Source organism: Musa acuminata, chromosome BXJ3-6 (genome assembly GCF_036884655.1).
Source record: "Musa acuminata AAA Group cultivar baxijiao chromosome BXJ3-6, Cavendish_Baxijiao_AAA, whole genome shotgun sequence".
Lineage (NCBI taxonomy): Eukaryota > Viridiplantae > Streptophyta > Magnoliopsida > Zingiberales > Musaceae > Musa > Musa acuminata.
In genome coordinates, this window is record NC_088354.1 from 41,055,614 (window position 1) to 41,078,349 (window position 22,736).

Genomic DNA, 22,736 nt, shown 5'->3' on the forward strand with positions numbered 1-22,736 from the left:
AGATAAAAGATTAAAAAAAAAAAGGTAGTGTAAAAACTTCCGAGTTCAAGTTTTACCGATCATATGGTTTTGATGAAGAGTTTTTTCATGCGATTGTTTGTCTACAATGGAGGTGATTCGACTTGTCTTATGGAGTTCGTTGATATCATAAGCATAATCAATGGAACTAAGCTTGTTAGAGTATGAGATTGAAGGTTGGTGGTGCTCCCTCCACCGTGTGGCTATTTCTGTAAAGCAAAACAAATGTAGAAGGTTTTCGACGATACTACTTAGATGTTTGTCTAAGCTAATTTGAAGTCTTGTAAGCACTACAACTCCAAGATCCCTAGGTGAGAAGGCAGTGAGGGGACTAATTGCGAGAGTCGTATGTGTTGATCACCGTGGGGAGTCATTCTTATAGTGCATCTTGAAAGGAGAGTCAAAGGGGATTCCTTTTTCGTGGCATGACGATCAGGCATCCTCTGATCGCAGGAGGAATGCCTTTCTCCAAGGTTTGTATTGGTGTGATCTGCAGTTTACGTGTGTTGAGTGATCCAATCATATCCCACATTAGATTGTGCCAATTATCCTGTCAAACCGAATCATGACACATGGCCGATCACAAACTTTTGGATCTTGAGAAGCCTACATCGGTGACGGCCGTGCAATCCATCTCTTCGTGGGCGATTTGATTTTGACCGTTGATTGTAAAAAGGTCAATGCAGGGAGAGAGAGAGAGAGTGTGTGTGTGGTTTATTCCACAGGTAATCTACACAAGAAAATAAATTTGAATAGACATTTTAAGGATCTTATCAAGATCCTATTTAAATAAAAATAACATACACTTCCCTAATGCACCTAAACGATGCATTGAGAAAAAAAAATAAAATAACAATCAAATGACTACTCAAATAAGGGTAGCTTTCCACAATCTTAAGAATCTTGAAGGTTGGTTTCGTGGAATCAACAGCACCAGCAGCAACAGCCGGATTAGTTCATCGTCGTTGCAGCAAAGGGCAGCCTTCGATGATTAATTCTAAACGAGACGGTATTCCTCTGGAACGGAGGGAAGGTAGATCTTCCAACCACTTTGGCAGACTCTTCATGTTGCTGCAGCTAATGATCTGTAGGCTTCGAAGGGAACTGAGCTGCTTCATCTCCTCCGGCAAACATGTCAAATTCTGGCATGCGGAGATCTGTAGCTCCTCCAGGGAGGTCAAGCCCCAGAATCCCTGGCACGTCGTCGAGGATGCCCCAAGATCTTGACACAAGGAAACCGAGAGCTTCGTCACATTCCTAGCCATGTTTCTGAGATCTGCTGAGCTGTAGAGCTTCTCGTTGTTCATCCACATTGTCAATGTCGTAATGGATGGGATAGAATAGCTGGGCGGCTCAAGTTTGGGGCACTGTATAAATGTCAAGCGAGCAAGACGAGGGAACAAACCATGTCTGTCTTCCATAGGCATCAGCCATCCCGTCAAGTTTGACATTCGAGAGAGAGTGAGACTCTCCAGCGAGGGAAATGTGCCGGTCTCGCCATAGAAGGAGTCGTCCAGCTCGGCCACCGCATCCATACCACTGATCTTGACTACCTTGAGAAGTGGTAATTGCCCAAGTGGGGGCAGACCACATCTTTTCAGGTTGAATAATCTGATATCCAACAGTGATGTGCGATAAGTCAGTTCGTTAGTCATCCAAGAAGGTAACTGTTTACCCGTGTACAGGATCAACTTCAGTGACCTCAAGCTTGCGTTCGGTCGAAGGGCTTCGAGCACATTCTCCTGCGGCTGCTGCTTCATTTCATCTGGATGTTCTTCTGAATCGAAGCGTTCCCAACGGAGCGTCAATGCCTCAAGTTTCTCTTTTTCCTCTAGCTTTACTTGTCTTGCCACTTCCGGATCCTCCAACTCGTTGAGCTTATCCAACCAAAGCTCACCTTCAAGATCAGAGAGCGGCTGGAGCTCCGTGACGCTTCGCCCGAGCTCATCACTCGCCACGAATCTCGGCAAACTCTTGAGGCTTGACATTCGTCCGATACCGAGAGGCATGCGAGTCAAGGAGGGACAGCGGAGCAGGTTCAAAAGCTTGAGACTCTTCATCACGCTGTCCAGGTTGTCAGGCAACTCCTCCAGGAAATGGCACCCTTCAAGGTCCAGCTTCTCCAAGCACAGGAGCTTTCTGATTGATCCGGGAAGCCTCCGAATTCTCTGACAGTCCGCCAGTACCAAGGCCTTCAACGTCCAAAGCTTGCCTACGGATCCAGGAAGTGACTTCAAGTCGATTTGTGAAAGGTTGAGGTGCTCCAGTCGGAAAAGTTTGCCGACCCATTCCAGCGAACTTCCTGCAAGCAAGGAACAAGCTTCAAGGTCCAACTTCTCCAAGTACCGAAGCCGGGTGATCGATTTGGGAAGTCTGCGGAGCTTCTGGCAGTGAGAGAGCTTCAAGATCCTCAGTTCGGGAAGGTCACCGATCCATTCAGGGAGTGTTTCGGTGTCGCTGTGTGAAACGTTGAGGTAAACCAGATTGCAATGCGCTCCAACCCCACGAAACAATTTTCCGAATGTGATTCCACGTACATGCAACACTCGGAGGAGTGTGAAAGTTGCGAACTCGATACCTTCAGCATCGTCCGTCACCTCGCGCTTCTCATTTGATGATGCAGTTAGTAGCAGCAGTGTGCGCAGCAGCCATGGGGAGCCTTTAAGGAGCACGTCCATCGGAAACTCTGGTGACCTCGGATCACAAACGCATGACAAGTGCTGGCAGATCGAAGGGAAGCCTTTCGTTTCAAAAAGCGTCGAACCAAAGAATTCAGGCGTCAGCGTCGAGTGGACACTGCTGGAACCGACGTGCTGTGCAAAGTAGGGGAGAAGGTCTGGCATTTTGTATGCCACCCTGCGAGGCGTGCTTTCACCGTCATGTTCATCCTGCGGCTCGCAGAGGACGAAGGCGCCTTCCTGCACGAAAGCTTTGACGTAGGTATCGGCTTCATCCAATGATATCGAGTTCTCCGCAGCCCACAGGTCGACCATCTCCTCCCTACGAAAACGGTAATCTTCCGGGAACAGCGACAGGAATGTGAAGCAATCACGGAGTATGTCCGGCGATAGCGGACTACGTGCGCCACCGTGGATCAATCTTTCATACACCTGCTTTATGTCGGAACAAAGTCTAGGAATATCTCCACTAGGTGGAGTGGATGAAGTGTACCAAATACTTTGCGTTGCGGTGCAGCGAATCTTCATAGCTAGGATGATCAATGACAACGGATGCCCACGGCATACGGCGCCGACCCAGGAACGGTGCTCCAGATAATCTGGCAGCATAAAATATGCATGTTCTTGGAACAGCAGCCAACTATCTAAGTGTGACAAGCCACCCAAACTGAAGGAATGATGTTCGATGAGCATGGTCGATTGAAGTGCAGTGTTGGTTGTGGTTATGATCACCGTGCTTCCTCCATGCAGGCACGCCTCCTGTAAGGCCTGCATCAGCCGTTGCCACAAATCCGGACGAGCTATGTTGTTGATGTCAAGTAGAACAATCAAAAATCTCATTCCAATTAGTGATTCCCGGATTCGATGCACTGCCGAATCGAACAGAAATGGTTCCCCATCATCGACCCTATCCGTGATCGGAGGTGCTACCTCTTCTCCTACTATGAGACTTGTTGCGATCTTGAGCTCCGTAACTGGCAGATAGCGAAAACGATTCCAACCATTCGTTGCTGCTTCACAAGAGTAGTATCGGTCTACTAGCATTGCAGCCTCGAAATTTTCCCTCTGACCGTCGTAAATGACTCGGGCCAAGGTCGACTTGCCTGACCCCGCTATGGCAACGATCAGGATGGCAACCAAAGGTCCACCATGATGATCGAGCAGTTCATTGATCTTTGTTTTATCATCCTTTCTTCCGCGAAAGGTTGCAGGCATTGGGAAAGGAACCTCAACGACTTGCGCCGAGTCTACTTCGGAGAACACCTTCCCGGCCAACATGACAAGGTCGTCGAACACCTTCACCGTTGCTCTCAATCTGCGGTCTGCAGCAAAGCGGAACACCGACGTGATGCGGAGCAAGAACTCGCGCGCTGCGTTCGCCACCACCGGTGCCTTCGTCTCCCGTGGCAGCCGCCTAAGCTTCAGCTTGTGCAGCAAGTCCTCCGCACGCAGGATTGCCTCTTGCAGCTTCTTCAGCCACTTCTCCACCTCCTCTTTCTTGTCAGCTGCTTGTTGCTTCTCGGGATAGGCACAGACTCGGTGGATGACGCAGAGGCGTTCCACCAGGGATGACAACCGGCGAGAAAGGCGCAGACGCAGCATCGATTCCGTCGCTGCGAGGGCGGCCGCCTTCGTTTTCAGCCGCCGCAGCTCTGTTGCTAACATTGCCGCCATATGTGGATCTCTCCGTCCTCACAAAGTACGTCCACCACGACGCTCACTATGGCAATTAGGGATGCCGAGATAGATATGGGTAGGGATGATCGGTTTCTCTTTTTCTTGGATCAAGAAAACGATGGAGTAGAGAAGAGGATTTGGAATCCCCTCCTTTGCTTTTCTTCCGACAAAGTGACGAGAATTGCGTGCATCAAAGGAACATCGAGATGTACATAAATATCATCATTCAATTTTATTTGTTTGCATTCAATACTAAAAGAACAATTATCATAGACAAATCACAAGTCAAAAGAACGTGAACATATGTGACCGTAATCATCATCATAAAATGAATCTTAATCCAATTAAGTTGACATAGAAGATTTGTGAAAGTGGACCTATATGATTTGTGAAATTGAGTATTTGGGTTGGTCTGAATCAATAGCTTAAGATAATTAACTCAATTAAACTAATATTTATTGGAATTAAAATCAATTCAATTATGTTCGAATTGGTTAACCGAACCGAAAAATAATAATTTTAGTTGAAATTATTTATAACTTTCGAAGCCAAACCATTTACGAATTGATTTGGACCGAACTAATTTTAGACCAGTTTAGTTCTAGTTTGATTCAATTTGAACACCCTACAAAAGATTTGAGTGGGTTCAATTTCATCCAAGAGAAGAATATTTGCCTAAGAATACCATAACATGAAGGGGCAAAGGCAATGAATTTGAGATTGGGTTTGGGTATACATGTGCAACTTTAACGTGAATTTTGAGAAATAGATTTGAGTGCTTATGCAATTGTCGTAGAATGATACGAGTATTTGATAAATAATAGATAAAAAATTATAAATTTTTATTTTTTAATTTAAATTATATTTAAATTATATTTTTATTTTGATAAAAAAATTATATTTTATTTAAATTAATAAAAAAAATAAATAATAAATAAATAAATGTTATCTTAAAATTTCTTGGTATGGCCATAATCATATAAATGAATATATAATAATTTTTAGAAAATAAATAAATAAAAAATTTATCTTATAAAAAAAAATCATGTTGATTTCTTTCTAAATCATATTGACAATCTTATGATTTTAGACAATATCATAGGATACTTTAAAAACTACATTAGCATCCTACAAATGCTAATACTACAATTAGGTAACATTGGAACATTTATAATGCAACATTCAGGCCAAATATGATTTGAAAAAAAAAATACCAAATATCAATTCACATTTGAAATATACATTGCTTACCCTCTTATCATTTATGTTTATAGCAAGTGAATAAACAAGTTTATATTCATGTTTATGCCTTGAAATCATGTGCTAAATAAAACATTGCTAGATACTTGCTCTTGAGCTTTTTGTTCACATACGTGATGGATTTGCATCGTCAACACATCAATTTGACATCTCAAACACATGATCTTCATCCTCTAGCGAATCTCTCAAATTGCATATCAATAATATCCCACAATTTTGGGACCCTTGTATTCTTCACCACGAACTTTGAAATCATCAGGTTTCCCCTGCCTCTCTTCCAGCCAAGCATACCGATCGTTATCGGCCGGCGCAGCCGATGCTGCTGCATTGCCTGAAATCGAAAAGAACAAACGCATGAAGAACTTGTAAGCGATCACATGTCTTCCAAGTGATTTCATACTTCTTTGGGTAGAAATGGCTTCAAGGATTTCACTATGTTTCAACTCATACAAAAACTTTTGGTTTGAATCTAGTTTGAAGATCTAAGTAGCCTCCAAAGTTGTTCTCGATTTTGTACTCAGATGAGCATGATTCGAATTGTTCTAGATTTTTGAAGTAATATAATTGTTTTTCCGAGGAAAAAATAAAGAACATACCAGGAAAATTCGAGCACAAGACTTCAGTGTAGTACTTGCAATCCCTGCCTTCAGGCCCATTGTAAGGTGGTCCGAGGACATCCAGCACCGCGCAGGGGGTCACTGCAGTGAAACAATGCATGTTACCTCCGGCCGCAGGATAAAGTATGGAGGTCTCACAAGGCGCGTTCATGACGGAATCAGTGTTCAGCTTCGCCAAACAGGCTCCTGGAATGGAAGAAGGAATGATGATTCGACGACGAGCAAGATCAGGCTGCACAGAACACGACCACATCAACCTCACCATTAGATGATCTGATTTGCTTGCTGGAATCGACCCAGTCGTAGGACCTGATGTGCATCGATCCGAAGAGAAGCTTGCTGAAGACAGTCATGCCTGGGTGATTGTGGAGTGGAATGACAGCCGCTTGAGGGAGGCAAAAGATGCCAATCTGCAAAATGCAGTCAAGCATTTGGTCTCAGAAGGCTGCATCTGCAATCCGACGCATTCGTTGATTGCAAGATTTGAAGTTGTTCGTGTTGTCGGGATACCGAAAACTTGGGGCACTGATGAAGGTGCAGATATGTCACCGGAGGAGTTCCCTTGAAGTCCTGGAAAAATGGCAGGTTTGGATGCAGGCCAACATCTGCCGGTTTCATGCCATCTGCATGAGAAGAAGACAACAAGCTCAGCAAGAGGTGTGACCCTGCTAACATATGCTACCTCAGAAGATGCTGCAAGAACAGCCATGACAGCGTTTTAGATTGAATTCCACATTGCCACAGAGGAGAAGAAGAAGAAGGATATGCTTGGCAATCTAAAACGTCTCGAGCTGACAAGCATCTTTACTCTCAAAGTTCCATGAATCATGGACATGAGGAATCTAAGATGCCTGGCGCTTCACCTTGCCATGGCCTGAGCCATCTACTTTGACCATTACAAGAAAGCTGATGGCTCAAGAACTCAAACAGCACATATCTGAAGGTTCAGGAAAGCAAAAGAAGTGATCTTTTTCCCCAAACAAAACTAAGATTCATGGGAATCGCACAGATTAGCATCAGAACAAAAATCCCATGCAGGAAATCCTCTTGAACTCGGTCAGAACACAAATCTCACGCAAGACAACCGAAGCTTGGTGGGGCGGTGGTACCGAGAAAGGACCGGAGGTGCCCTACGTCGCCCGGCAAGGGGACAACCCCCGGCCCGCTGTCGGCGAAGACCTCCTTGCACGTCTCCCACAGCCTCTGCACGACCGTCGGCATCGGCTCCGCCAGGGCCTTCTTCTGCTGCCTCTTGCTCTTCTTCCTGGAACAGCACCTGTTCTTCTCCTTGGCCACTTCGCCGCTGCCCTTCTGCTTCGCCAGTTCGCCGTCAATCCTCATAAAGATTGGAACTTTACGAGAATAGGGATTCCAACAACTTGAGGAATGGGAAAAAGAAGTGATCTTGGCGCAACCAGAGGACAAAGAAACAGAGCAAGACACAGCTGCAGAGTATGTGTTCTAATTTCTATGCAGAACTCAGAGGAGAAATCTTTGTGTTCTCTGTGCTTCCTTCTTGGTGGCTCTTCCACAGGAGGAAGAAGGTGATGGAGATCCAAGAATGGCTTGGTGGTATCAGACGAAGAAGAAGAAGGTAAGAAGAGCTTTTCTTGCATGCTATTATTTTCTGGGTGAGGTATCCAGGGACCTCGACAACAAGGGAGATTCTCCAGTTTCCTGTGGGCTACTCCAAACAGCTATTTGGATTGTTATCCCCTTCTCGTTTGTATTAGTGCCACGATCGTGATGTTGGTGATTGGATGGCAGTGTAGTAGTTGACATCCCTTTACCTCCAACCAAAAATCTTCTTGTTAGCATTCTTGGCAAGCACTCGAAAGAAGGAACAATAGCTCGTAAAAGATGAACAGTATATGGCCAGTTTAATGCTAGCAAATATGATCAATCTGCTGGTCATAGATTTCAAAGAAATACTGCCGCTGAATTATTTGAATGATTTTGTCGATATAATGGATCGATTACTTTTTTGGTCCACCGAGTCAAATTGTTGAATGAAACATAGAATTCAAAATCAAATGTACTATAAAAAATGTTGTATATCCACACCAAATTATTAGAGTCACAAATCAGATTAACAGGTTTATGGGAATGTACGAAAAAGAAATAGATTCCACCACCCTTGTCTGCCAGTTCATCTCAAAGCTACTACCATGGATGACTTGTTCCAGTTGGACTTCCAAGATAGGCCTCATTCATCGACTGAACTAGAAAACAAATGATCCAAAAAGACTCAAAAAGTCACCAATCTTTCGTGTTTGTCTTAGAGATTTGACACCTTAATGTAAGGCAGTGATGCATCCATAAAATATTTGTGCTTGATGCAGCTAAAGCTATCCCTTCTCTGACCAAATCTGGCATGAAAGGAATCTAAATTCCCATTTCCAGATCAGTCAACCAGGTTAGATTTTGCCCCACCTATCATTGCTGCCATTAGGCCTAAGAGCTACCCTATGGCACACAGAAATATGATGCACTTGTTAGGCCTTTGAAGCTAAATGGATAGAGAGAAGTCATATTGGGTCAATCTTTGGCTGTTTGTTGCAATCCTACCAACTCATCGAGAGAGAGAGAGAGAGGAAGGAAGGATGAGTGCACCAAAACAAAAGGTTTCTTCTTGCAGTGTATGGCAGGACAAAATGAACCATAACATACAGCACATACTTGCAGCAACTTCCTACCATAGATGTTTTGAGTGATGACCCAAGTATTGCTACAGCAGGAGAATATGACATCAAGCTAAACCAGAGGCAAAAGGCTCAATAACAGGAGGTGGCTGCTCTCTGCATTATGCTGACCTATCTACAAAGTGCACATTCTCCATTTGAGGATCCTTCTGATTGAGTAATATATTTTGATATGGTAAAATCATAATTGTGATTTCTTAGTACTAATGTTGATTTTGATCTTCTAATGTAAGGATTTAGGTTGTGACTCTTTGTTGAAGGCGATGTGAGTATTACTCGTAAAAAATGCATCAGGATTAAGCTTGGCGAAATCATTTCGATGCTCAAGTTAGTATAGATCCGAGTCGAAGTATGCCCTCCTATAATTGGAGAGGTTCATTGCTTTTATAAGATTATGCTCATAACAGTGAAGAGTTACTGAGAGAGTCAATAAGATCATGGGAGGTGCATCGATTATAATCATCAGGATAACCTGACCTGACCACCAAACTAGTATGCATTTGTTGGATAAAAATCCCTGCAAAGATCTGCACTATTTAGGCTGCAACTCCTCAGTTGGAAACCTCTTTGAGAGTCTGTGGGCATGGCCTGTAGTTTCCTCTCCCTCTCGCATTAGTAACCTTATTCTACGATGCTTCGACTTCGAACAGTGAAAACAGGTCATTCCACTCGACACACACAGAATGAGAATTGCTCGTAAGAGTGTGAAACTTTGCTACGTAACAACGTTTGTTCGCTTATGCTTTCATATAGCAGATAACATTCACAGCTTTTATGGTGTTGACGGGAACATGCCATCATCCAAATGCATGTAAGGAGAGCAAGTGGATCGTAAAGTTCCATGACTTGTACTTGGCAACTTATCAAGCTACCTGCCATTCATGGTAAGGGAATCATTTTCATCGATCGAAATGGAGCCCATCAGCAGTGGATGCAGCAACAGAACAAACACCCCCTGAACAATAGCAGACTGTCCCTTAGCACAAAACCACGACCGAAATGAGTGCGTTTGTACGTGGATAATTTGGATTCCAGTTTGAGAGAAAGTTTGATCTGCTTGTGAGATAAAAACTGTATTTATTGATCTTTCTCGGATCTTACTGCAATAATAGTTTTATTTTTTTTAGGACTTTTGTGAATAATATACATATTGGATGTAATAAGTATGTGCTTAGAAGTAGGATTATTGTGCTTCATCATAGTCCACCTAGGCAGCCATCCTACACATAAGGTCAAAATTTCGATGATCCGAGTCCACGTTTAAAGGCAAGGAGGAAACCCGAACGAAATGATAGAATAAAAATAATTTCTTGATTACCGAGATAACTTTTATTAGATAGTTGAATACCTATGTTCAACGTCTTTTAAAATATGACTGACATAATAGATTGATTGTTTAATTGTCTATCTCCGAGGATTAATTTTGAGTTAAAAGCAAATATATTTAGAAATTTTTTTTGACTTTGGGGTATGGAGATGAATTTCTCCTCAAAGATATTTTGGCATTGGAAGCATTCCTATTTCCATTAGAAATCTTCACAAACTTTTTCAGCCCTCAGACATTTGTCTCCCAACTTGATAGGAAATGGCTGAAGCCTACCATCCTGCTGATTAACTTTTGCACCTCCTTTAGCTAGTGGCCACACGGATCACAAGAAATGTTGGGAATGTAAAGAGGAGACCACCATCTGAAGCTGCACCTCGTGGAGTCTCAGTGCATTCATCTATTTCAATGCTTGCCAGCAGAAAAATGTGATGACAGAAGTAAGAGCAAGAAGGAAATCTTTGATGGAGATTTGGCTCAGTTGCTGCTACAAGTGAAGTTTAGCTTGTCAAATCTCGAGTGTTCAGAATTAGCAGCAGATGAAGAGATTCTGAACCATGACATGCACATCAAAGAGCGGAAAGCAGATTCTCAAAATTTAAGAATCGAAACTACCGATTCCGGAATCGGGATCATGTCTAAGAGTTGATGAGAATGAAGCCTTTGGCTTTCTATCTAATTGCAATGCTAACAAAGAAATCAATAATTTAAAGTTGGAAGTAGAATCGTAGTAAGTGCCTTGAGGTTAATACAGCAGCTACATCATTGTGACAGATGCATCCGCTCAGGACTACTAGCAACCCAGCTGTTATGATTATAATCTGATACCACCATGATGTATGCATCTGCCAAGAAAAGTTTTGTGGGAAAAAGCTTGGAGCTAATGCTGCAGCTACATCATTATTAGCAAGCCAGAATTTTACAAGATTCACTTCACTTGGAATGGAGCAGAACTTCCCATTTCCATTAAGAAGTTTATGACTTACAACTTCTTGTTTGGTTTAATTGGTGCGATCACACATTATTCTGATCATCGATAACATATCATTGTTTAAGGTTACAGGCAAAAGGGAGAACGAGATTATATATCAGAAACAACTGATGAGAGGAACATATCCAGACTTGTGATTGAGTTTCCATTTCAACATGCAGCACTCAGAAAATGAAGACCACACTGTCATGGATTCTGGACTTCTGATTCTGTGCCACACATTCAGAGATCCACATAAGGTTCCGTATCTCCTGCTCCCTCAGTCTCATATAAGCAAAGAAGACAGCATAGTGAAACTGCATCATCATTGCAAGAGTCAGTCAGGGCTTGTCATGGAAGTTTGGAGAATGAACATTGTAAACAGAATAAGCATTAAGCATTCTGCATCTGATGTGATTTTTTGCAAGATACAGAAAGAAAGAAAGAAAACTTAAATTTTCAATTGATGTTGTTAAGGAGAATGCTGTATGGAATGCAGTACTTGCATGCTTCACCACAGGAGTTGAGTTGAGGTTTAAGCAAATAAGATTTCAATAGCTACTACTAAACAAGAAACTGATATGAGAATGGGCAACAAAAGCAGCATTTTTTTCTTTGTAGCAGAAAGATACCGTGACTAAGCTCCAAGACACCATGGTGGCGCTCTAACGACGACATACCGTTCAGAAATTCTTAGATTTGGGAATCCAATAGGGGAGTTGCTAAGCTAAATGTGTCTACACTAGTGGGAGAGCATGCTATTCATTGCAGGTTGAGAAAAAGTAGGTGGTGCCTATTCAAATCTATGCAGTATAATGTCTTGCTGTGAATAAAAAACCATGGGTTTAGCCAAAAAGTATCAGAGGAAACCGACATCCCTTGGTGGTAAGTGAGAAAAAGGAAGTTTTAGGTGAGAATGCAACACATCAGAAGAAAGAGAGCGGAGAAGATTTAAATTGCTAATTATGAATAATAATCATCAGAATTAGGCCATAGTTACAGTTATATTATAGTCAGTTAGCAAAAGAAAAAAAAAAAAAGCAAAGGTCACATATAAGCTACTTTCATCATCTAGCTTCAGCGTACAGAAGTATCACAGTTAAGTTTCTTCAAGCATGGCCCTGGTCTTTTACAATGCACAAACATCTGTTATCAAATGGAACACATACAGCAACTATTACCAATAACAGCTGCAGGAACTGAATGTATCAACACATCAATGAAATTTGTGATCATTACCTGCTGTTCAAAAGCCAAGCAGAGTCTCTTCACTTCCTCTTCATAAAATGCTTTGTCCAGCATCTGGCTTTCTCCATAAGATATCTTGGCAAAAATTGACTGATATGGTGGATATTTCTCCATCACAGCACGGACCTGAACCACCAATAAGAGTATCAACATGTTGTCAGGACAACAAATTACAAACAAAAATTTCTAATTATTCTCTGCAAGATGAGAATCATAACCAAAATCATTGTACCAGTACCATGAAAAAAATATTATGTCATAATAACCTACCAGAACCTTTTGTTTAATTTGGTCTTAGAAATGTGAAGGCATAGAAACAACAATGAAAAAAGAAAACTGAAAAATAAGATAATGGGTCTCTTTTCTTGAACTTTTCTTCAGCCTAATAAAGTACCAAGAGGAATATGGACAAAGAAGAGCTTGAGAGTCAAAGTTCCAACAGTTTGGATTCAGTTGAATGAATCATCTTCCATCATTAAGCTCTACATGGGACAATCTTATTATTAGTAGAACTAGGAGCCATCAAGATTCTTTTAATTTATGTACTAAAGTCTTTTTAGGTTTCCATCTACCTCTCCTAGCATACTAATCTAATCTAAATCTAAACATCCTCATCTTGACAACATCAACTTTTGACTATGTAATTGTCAAACTACCCAACATTCTAGCTCATATAGCAAAACTGAGCATTATAAAATTCTTCCCGAGGGACATGATGATCAAACAATACTGTAGATGCCACTCCAGTTTAGTCAATTAAACAATATCATCATTAATTCCTCTTCTCAGTGAAAAATAGATCCAGAATTATGAAAATTCTAGTTTCTGGGATTTCTTGTTGCTCCATTAACTTGAATTTAACTAAAATTCTAGTTAAATTTTAGACATTTAGTCTTGATCCACTTGGCCTAAACCCCTTTAAAGTCTAAAGATTGTTTTAAACTCCAGTTTAAAGTTTAATCAAACTTATGGTCAAAACAAAACAATACCATAAGCAAACAAAACACACCATAATAGTTCATCCTGAATATGTCCCACTATAGAAAAGCAGGGGTTTGCAGATGTTCCTTGACGCAGCTCTATAGGAATAGGAAACTCATAATGAACCTATCCGTCATGTCTTTAATCACATCAACGTATTGCTAGGAGCCCTTTTCTTATTTCAGGATCACTACCTATAATCAACAAAAGTTGTATGCCAAATTTTCTTCTAGCTACAATTTTTTCATCGATTATCTCAAGAATGAAATAACTCCTAAACTAGCACCCGCTTCAACCATAACCATTTCTAGTTTTCTGTAGACATGGTAGATAAATGGAACAGTCAATTTCTTAAGGACAGACAAGCTACAGGAAAGAAGTGTTCTTTTCGAGTGAAGTAAACTCATGAAAAAACTTGGAAGCATGGAACAACCTTCACAATACAAAAGATAAAATGCTCATGAAGTATGTGGTTCTACTAATGTATGTATGTATGCTGGAAGATATTACACTATCCTACCTGGTCAATATCCTCGCTGATAGCAAGTTCTTCATGACCATAAGGATATCTGTAGAGGAAAAAGCTTACCTATGAGACGAGAGCAAACAGCATTTACAAGCTAAATCTGATTATACAATAAAAGGATGATAAAACATACAACAAGCCAAAGTTTGAATAAAGCTTCCGACGATCATCTCTAGTCAATTCAGTGCCAATGCTGTAAAGCCATGTCATATATTAGTTAAGAAAAAAAAGATATTCTTATGCAAGTTTAGTGCTGTGGAATAAAAAAGTTCTCGAAACATCTTCAAAAAATCACTGATCAAATGAAGCTCAAGACAATCACTGAAATGAACAGTATGTTCAACATTTTAAAAAATCATGAGGTTTTGTTTTGCTCACCTATTTATAGTGATATTGACAGCTCTCCTATCAGCTTCAAAGGCAAGAAGGTCAGACATGATCTCAGCAGTTGCTCCACCTAGTTTCTGTTTCAAAGTGATGCTTTACATCAAGAGCAATAAACAACAATGTTTTTCCATTATTGAGGTTATAGTCAATTGATTAAGCAGGAGAAAGGAAAGAAGGCAACTGAGTTTTTTGTATCATTTTGAGTGTCGCGATAAAATAATTCTTCTAAATACAAAAGAAAAAGGTTGTAGTCACTAGTCAATCACAATTGTTTACCTGGCAGAAGTTGTAAAAATCCTCAAGGTATGCTTTGTATAGGGTATTCCTCATAATTTCAATATTCATGTCATCCAAGTCCTAACAAAAATTGTGAATAGAAAAAAAATGACATAAGAAACTAGTCTTGGTGCATTAGTTAAACCTTTTCCAGTCATCAAAGTTCTCTGGATATTTTCACCTTACAAGAAAACCAAGGTGGACAAAAGAATAATTCTGATAAAATTAGTACCTCTGAGGTGATACACTCTGAGAAATATGGGGCCAATGGTGTATCAACAAGAACCAATCTGTAAAGCTCACGCATATTCTGGGCAACTGCAAGAGTTGCAATACTGTGGAAGAGGTGTAAAAGGTCACCAACACTAAAATTATGATCATCGTTGGATAGAAACAGAGTGGACATACCTGTCAAACATTCCCAATGGATGACATTTCTCCAAAAGTTCCTGAACATCTCTCTCATGCAATGTGCCAGTGACAATAAGAACAACATTATCAATCATATAGCCGTATCTGTGAGGAACAACAGGTGAGTTATTTTTATATCAAGGTCTAAACAATATGGAACCAACACAAAGATAATCTTGCAAAGCAAAAAAAATACAACATTGTCAACAAAGAGGAATGGCAATAAATAAATCTGTCAAAAAAGTGCATAGAGTAAGAAAGTTCTTAAGAGTAACACCTACGTTATATATTCCAAGAAGGTTGACAAGGGCTCTGTTGCTTGACATAGCATGTGCTTGTATTCATCTACCAGCTTAAGAGTACATTTCTCCACAACTGTAGTTGTATGTAAAGGAGATGGCTCTGCAAACAATTGAAGGACCAAATAAGATGATTCAAGTAATATATAGAACTAGTATAAAATATAACTCGGACTTATTTCACTAAATTATGTAGCATGCAAATAGAAGTGTTTGCAGATTTTCGAATAAAAGTCATCAAGGCATTCAGTAAATTTCTTTTTCAACTCAACAAAGGATTGAGGTGTCAAACGTGTCATAAATGCCATTTACCTGCCATCTAAACTGGCCAATACTGCTGTGTATCTATGCCTTGTTGTGTTCTCATGGGTACTGCAGTGTATCAATCAATATCATCCATACCATGATGAATTAAGCCGAAACAATCTGTTTTATTAGATGCAGATTGAACCTGGTAGATAGCTGAAACAATATCATCCTTGTATGTTCTCATATGTTGGTTTTCCTTTATTTTCTTCTTTTTCTTTGTCTTCACTATCATGACCTGACTCAATTAAATAAATCGATCCAAAAATTTAAAGTGTTGACCCACATGGCACAAAATGCTAGCCCAAGTTAATGTAGTCTATCTATCCCTATAAACCATCAAACTAGATGGATCTACTAAAATTATTTTGGGCATAAGCATTCTGCCACATGTTTATAGGCTAAACAAATTAATGGGTCAATTCATCATCAAGTTCGGTTTTGATAAATGATATCAAAATGGACCTAGTAATATGCTTGGTGAATAAGCCTAAGCAATTAACCACTATCCAACGATGAGACTGAAGGAAAATTAAGATATGGAGACACCACAGGACGTCACATATCACCTATATGCATTAAGCTTGGACCTTGATGAGAATTGAAAACATCAGCATTTGAATGGGGGGGGGGGGGGGGGGGGTGTGGGGGGTAGTCCCACATCAAAATTGGGAGAAAATTATGTTGGTTTACAAGGTTAGATGGATCTACCATTACTAACTTAGGCGAAGGGCTTTCTGCTAGATTATGATAGGCTCGTTTAACTAAATATCAAATTTCCCATCAATCTGAATTGTGATGTTACCCTTTTTTTCATACATTCATTACATATCCTACAAAAAAGAATGGTTCTGTTCAATTTTAGTCCATTCTTTAAAAAAGGGAATCAACAAGATTTGCATCTGATGTGCAAAAGTCTCTTCTCATAAATAAAGGGCACACAAAGTCAAAACTCATGCTTTGCATTTCGTCATGCAATAAACACTAGAAACTTTATTAATCACAAGTATTTTAAGAGAAATGTAATCACAAATTAATCAAAAGAAAGAAAAGAAATGACAACAAAGTCAAGTTGTTCCCAATTTCTTATACGAACACACATCAGAGCAGAGATCTGAACCAGATTTGTACGCAGTATTATTCTTCTACCCAGTTACACGGGACCTGTAAACATACCGATCATTTGGTTCAGTTATACCTTCTGGCGACAAGAGGATGAAATCATGTGCAACACTGATCGCCCCTCGTTGCCAAAATTGCAACTTTATAACGGAAACAGCTAAATCAAACAACATAAGAGGAAAACTGCGGTTGAATTGGATCGGGAGAGGAAATGGAAAAGGGATTTCACCGTTCTGGAGGTAGGGACCGTACTCGGTGGCAGAAAGGTGCATCTTTATGTCATCGAGGGTCTCGCACTGGCAGAGGTTGTTGTAGTCAGAGGCGGTGAGGAGGCCCGATCGGTGGCCGCGGACGATGGCCTCCAGGTACCCTCCATGGATGTTGAACGTGAGGGCCTCGAACCCGTACATCGCCCCCTCCCGTCGTTCCGATGGATTCCACCGCCAATTGATCGGATCTCAGACGAGATCGAAGCCGAGAAGAAGACAATTGCGGAGAGAGGAGAGAGGGAGGGCAAAGAAAGGCCGGGTATTATTTTGTCGCGAATGGAACAGGTACGACAAGTGTTACGACTTTTAGCGTGGCACACATCTAGTGGAGCAGTGAGGTATTCGGTGGGGGCGAGTGTTTCGTTGTGCGGACACGTCTAATACTCGTATCTCACAAAACACGACTTAAGTAACATTTCTCTTCGGCACGTGAATTGTGGATTATAAAATAACGACGGAGTCACGTGACTTACGGTTTACAACATTTTTCGGCTAATTTGGACCGGTCCGATCTCTTTGCAAGACACTATGGCCCGGTTCGGCTTATATTACACCAATAACTTTTGTCCTGGCGAGTGTTGAGCTCGGCCTCCTTCAGACTTCCGACATCCCTTTAGTCGCTCCTTGTCTCCGTCCTTCCCTTGGCGACGGCGTCGAGCTCGCTCCCATGAGGTATCTCTCTACTTCTTCGATTCTTCGGTTTCTTCTCCGCTGGACCGTGGTCGAACCATACCTTTCTCTTCTCTTTTTTACATGCGGCGTTGTTAGGGTTATGATTGTTTCTTGAACTATTGAACTTAGTTTTGTTCATCTTCTAGTTGCTGAAGACGATTCTTCCTAAAAATCATCACAAAGGGTAATCTTGGTGTGTCTGGACACCCCGTTTCTTCTTTGTTTACGAAGACACTGGTAAAAATCGCTTTTTTTCTTTCTTTTTTTCTCTTCAAACCTGGCAGAGACGCAAAGAGGATAAAATTTTGGAGCCAATCTGCATAGAGAGAGACTGCGATGGGGAGTCGGAGAAGCACTAAAGAGACTAGCGAAGCAGCTAGTGATCCGGCTTCCTCGGTTTCAAGGGAAAAGAAGTCGATGCTGGTTGAAGGATATCCGGTCGAGGGGCTGTCGATCGGAGGGCAGGAGACTTGCGTCATATTTCCCTCGCTCAAGATAGCGTTTGACATCGGTAGATGCCCGCAGCGAGCAATCTCCCAGGATTTTCTGTTCATTAGCCATGGCCATATGGACCACATCGTAAGCATACAACGGCATTGTGGTGGGTTTGTAGTTATTGGTAGAATGATTATTTGATACTGGTTTCTGTTGTGTCATCATTTGGCATCCCACAAGAAAGCAAATAGCTTGTTGCCTTCACAGAACCTACAGTCTTGCTAACCTTGTCCTGGACAAGATCCCAAATTCACATTAGTGCTTCCTGAGGTCATATTCCATATGCAACAACCAGAACAAGAACTATCACACCCTCCACAAGCTTTTGAACCCTACAGCACCTTCAGTACTCAATTCATGGATTTCTACTTAATTCATGGAATTCCAAATGTGGTCAATCATATACCTGTTGGTGAGGCAGCTACTACCTTGTAAACGATTTTTTCATGTTTTGTATGCTCTTAAGAATACAATTGGGACAAGAATGTTATTCATAAAACCCTTCATTTCATGGACTTTTAATGGATTTAGTTCTATATGGCATTTTGACATTTGCAGATATAACTTTTGTCTAACCATCTTATTTTTATCAGGGAGGACTACCAATGTATGTCGCCACTCGAGGTTTGTATAGTATGAAACCTCCAACTATCTTTGTCCCAAGGTCTATAAAAGAGCATGTGGAAAAACTTTTCGAGGTACACAGGGCAATGGACCAATCGGAACTGAAACACAATCTAATTGGTCTTAATGTGGGTAAGTATCTATCCAGAAACATATCATGTGGAGATGGCTACATTTTTTGTTATAATAAGATTTATCTTGCAGGAGAGGAGTTTCAACTGAGAAACGATCTTAAAGTCAGAGCATTTAAGACTTACCATGTCGTACCTAGCCAGGCTAGAACATCTTGAACTTTTTATTATGCTGTATACAATAAATAAGTAAAAAAAGTATCTTTGTTCTCTAAAATTTGCAGGGATATGTTATCTATTCTTTCAAACGAAAACTTAAGGCAGAATTTTGTGGCCTTTCTGGAGATGAGATTAAGAAATTACGAGTCTCAGGAGTTGAGGTCTGTTTTGGTGGACATCAATAATAATGATTCACATATATTAATAGAATGATAAATAGTGGATGATGCACAACATTTATCATAACTCAAGTTTATTCTGATAATTCTCTCATCATAAGTTTGATTTCGTGATGTTTCTTTTAATATGTTGTATGAAATGCAGATTACTTACCCAATAGCAACTCCTGAAATAGCCTTTACTGGAGATACCATGTCAGATTTTGTTATTGACCCTGATAATGCTGATGTCCTAAAAGCACGGATTCTTGTCATGGAGGTAATAATTCTATGAGTCATGAATGGAATCACTCATCAGAATCACTCTTGCAAGTTTATTTTGAGCTTCCTACATACTAGAAATTAGTGATATGTTTAGGTACTCTATAAGTGCATGTCAGCTATTAACTTTGATTTTTTGAGTATTCTGATAAGTATTTGTTTATAAACATATCCTGTTTAAACAAACAATTCTTTTTACAAAATTTAATTAGGAACAAATTAAGATTTTAATTAATTTTGTTCACTTAAAATTTCAGGTTGGTCATAAGGCTTCTAATGTTATCTTGATATTTTAAAATCATAACCATTTTTGCAACTTTTAAAGGGTGTATTTCTATTTTGCAATCAGTAGCATTTCATAACATCTTTTGAATGCTGCAATAAAAACATATAGCAAGGTGTGGTAGCCTTGTTGGTGTGCAATTGATTTTGCGTCGAATGAATGTACTCTGTTTATCGAACCATAAATATATGAGAAATAAATAAGTAGCAAGGTGCAACTGTGTGTAATCCATGTACAACATAAATACAATTCATATTCAGACCTGAACGTGCACAGACATACACATGTGGAGATTATCATATCGTTTCCATAACAAGCAACTTTTCTGCATAAAGTGCTGCATTGCCTCCTCATTTTGACTAGCTTCCTCTTCAGGGATCTGTTAAAATAATTGTTATTGTTCCATTTCTTCAAGGCAAAACTGTAATACTGAGGAGTTGCGTAATTTTAGTTCCTACGTAAATGTTTCTTCTTTTTTCTGTTTTGTTCATTGTTACTTGTATTTAGGCATCAGTAGTGTATTGCTGACTATTATTTAACTTAAGTACATCTGATGATTATTCCATTCTTATAGACTGAACATACCTACATATGCATAATGAACTTTCACTTGACCCTAATCACTGTGTAATTTCCAGAGTACTTTTGTTGATAACGCAATGCCAGTGCAACATGCTAGGGATTATGGCCACACCCATTTGTCTGAGGTTAGCATAAAACTGTCAAATTTTGTCATATTGAGCATAACCTTTTAGCTTTACATTTTTGGACTTTCCTGTCAATTATTGTGCTGTTTTACAGATTGCAAGTTATGGTGATCGATTCCAGAACAAAGCAATCATTCTCATCCATTTTTCAGCTCGTTATTATAGAGAGGTAAGTGAATCTATTTAAACCTTGCCTGAATCTATCTGCTCAAGGTTAATTCCTTGGTTCCAATGAATGAACTATTGCAGTTTCAGTTCTTAAGATTTTTGATCCAGGTTATCTTAGATTTCTCTACTTTGACCCCTGAAAGTTCAAAACATAAATCCATGCTGTTCATGTATGAATATGCCATAATAGTTCTCCTTATAAGAAAACTATTCTTCATTCTTGCAGCTTCAGATTTTGAGGTGTTCATTCTTAATGTCAGTAACAATGCTGTCTATTGAAATATGTTCTTTAATGATGCATCTTCAAAGCTTATGTTTTTCAATTATATTCATGTCAGTTGTTGACCGTAATGTTCCAAAACCATGATGTTTTGTTCATTGCTTTGACAATCAATTTTGTGCTTCCTTATCTTTCTAATGAAGATATATCATAATCGAATGTTTTCGAGTACAGTGTCTTTGACAATTATAGCTTTGCATGTTTTCCCTCTATGCTTAATATTATTTGTTGATTATGGTTTTTCAGGAGATTGAGGCAGCTATCGCCAAATTGCCTCCATCCTTTGCAGGTCGGGTATTTGCCTTGGCAAATGGGATCTAATTTTCTTTTTAGCAAAGGATTATACATAGCACTTGTAGAATTTGCCTCTAAATCTCTGGAAATTTTCAGATTTTTGTGCTTTTTAACCTTTATAATTCTTTTTGTCCTGTTACACATATGGATAATAAAATGCAAAATGTTATACGTATGGATAATAAAATGCGAAACGTTATCCTTCTTGCTCTTCTTGATAAACTCTGTTTGTACATCATGAACTAATTCTTACGAGTATATATGCGAGAGCGCAACTACTATGACACGTTTATTTTGAGCCAATTATGACATACTCAATGAAATATGTACTGCAGCATCTTCAAACCATTCTTTCATCGAACATTCTTTTGGTATACTATGTGACCATAGGATACGGTATGATCGAGATTATAGATTTATTTTTATTTTATTTAAACTTTATTTCATCATTCATAATAATCATATAAAGGATAAGAAAAAAAAAAGTCTAGTTCTCTTTGCAAAAAAAAGAAGAATATAAATCTAGTTTTTTTGTGCAGATTGATGTTAAGTTTTATGGATTGAATTGCGGAGTACATATAAGTTTTGTGGCGGAGTATATATATTTTGAATGACATCAAAAAGGTATATATAACCTAATCTTGATCTATTTTTATTTGATTTTATATTTTTGATATTAATATTTTTTTTTCATAATAGCATGATTATGATTTTACATTAGCAATTGATATTAGAGCTCATGTTTTGAAATAAAAAACATTGGATTGTAAAAGTATATAGATATGTTTTGTATTAAGCTCTATTTATCTCATCCACTCTAGTTGTTTACTTACGGGCGATGAAGGTCTCATTGTCAACATAGATGAAGTCGCGAATGATAACGTGTTGCTTGGTTTTGGTCGACATGGGCAGTTTGTTGTCGGCAATAATATTATGCAGGTAGTGGAAGGTAGTGGCCCATCATGGTCGTCGACCCTACTATGGGCAATGACTATGCAGGTGGCAACGCTACTATCATTGATAGCTACTGTGTACAATGACGAAGGGGCAACAGTGCTATGGAGGGTAGTGATTTTCCTTTGTTGTCAGTCTTGTCATGGGTAGTGACTCCACAAAGCAATGATGATGTTGCATGTGGTGGTATAGAAGGGTGGCAACTCTGTTAGGCACGGTGACATGCAAGGCTACTCGGTGTCACGGTGGTAGTTTATGACAGTTGAGTATGAGGGTCATTGGGTGTCGTAATAAGAGAAGAGCCATAGCTCTGTTAAGGGCGATGGATGTAAGGCTCGGTGGGGCGAAAGTGTCACTATTGTGGCCTTAAGGGTTGTGGGTTGTAGCTGATAGTGCAGCGTTGGACGTCACGATACGATGCTACAGGCAGCGTCGTCGATAGTACCTCAGGCTTAGGT

At 39.9% G+C, this 22,736-nt stretch overlaps 4 protein-coding genes across 6 annotated transcripts; 1 reads left to right on the plus strand and 3 right to left on the minus strand.

The window, feature by feature from the left end:
• Positions 1-974: 974 nt before the first annotated feature.
• LOC103990242 (putative disease resistance protein RGA3) lies at positions 975-4,370 on the minus strand. The gene has a single exon (XM_065156848.1). The coding sequence runs from the start codon at positions 4,368-4,370 to the stop codon at positions 975-977; it is 3,396 nt and encodes a 1,131-aa protein (XP_065012920.1).
• A 1,219-nt stretch (positions 4,371-5,589) lies between these two features.
• Positions 5,590-7,734, minus strand: LOC135639650 (plant cysteine oxidase 2-like). The gene is made up of 5 exons (XM_065153502.1): positions 7,360-7,734; positions 6,761-6,873; positions 6,513-6,660; positions 6,230-6,436; positions 5,590-5,964 (listed from the first exon to the last, which is right to left on the minus strand). Exons 1-5 carry the CDS (start codon positions 7,589-7,591, stop codon positions 5,831-5,833), a joined length of 834 nt encoding a protein of 277 aa, XP_065009574.1. The 5' UTR covers positions 7,592-7,734; the 3' UTR covers positions 5,590-5,830.
• A 3,485-nt stretch (positions 7,735-11,219) lies between these two features.
• Positions 11,220-17,322, minus strand: LOC103990009 (V-type proton ATPase subunit d2). Its single transcript, XM_009409015.3, has 10 exons — positions 17,032-17,322; positions 15,357-15,477; positions 15,073-15,180; positions 14,897-14,999; positions 14,665-14,745; positions 14,380-14,465; positions 14,135-14,194; positions 13,996-14,044; positions 12,486-12,620; positions 11,220-11,563 (listed from the first exon to the last, which is right to left on the minus strand). Exons 1-10 carry the CDS (start codon positions 17,210-17,212, stop codon positions 11,432-11,434), a joined length of 1,056 nt encoding a protein of 351 aa, XP_009407290.2. The 5' UTR covers positions 17,213-17,322; the 3' UTR covers positions 11,220-11,431.
• A 291-nt stretch (positions 17,323-17,613) lies between these two features.
• LOC135640262 (tRNase Z TRZ1-like) lies at positions 17,614-21,528 on the plus strand. Of its 3 annotated transcripts, XM_065154547.1 has the most exons (10): positions 17,637-17,743; positions 17,890-17,927; positions 18,028-18,322; positions 18,832-18,994; positions 19,067-19,137; positions 19,218-19,313; positions 19,477-19,590; positions 20,514-20,582; positions 20,677-20,751; positions 21,277-21,528. In XM_065154547.1, exons 3-10 carry the CDS (start codon positions 18,080-18,082, stop codon positions 21,349-21,351), a joined length of 906 nt encoding a protein of 301 aa, XP_065010619.1. In that variant the 5' UTR covers positions 17,637-17,743; positions 17,890-17,927; positions 18,028-18,079; the 3' UTR covers positions 21,352-21,528. The 3 variants fall into 3 exon arrangements, with proteins under 3 accessions (XP_065010618.1, XP_065010621.1, XP_065010619.1); XM_065154546.1 differs by lacking the exon at positions 17,890-17,927 and having other exon boundaries at positions 17,614-17,743; XM_065154549.1 differs by lacking the exons at positions 17,890-17,927; positions 19,218-19,313 and having other exon boundaries at positions 17,614-17,743.
• Positions 21,529-22,736: the final 1,208 nt, after the last annotated feature.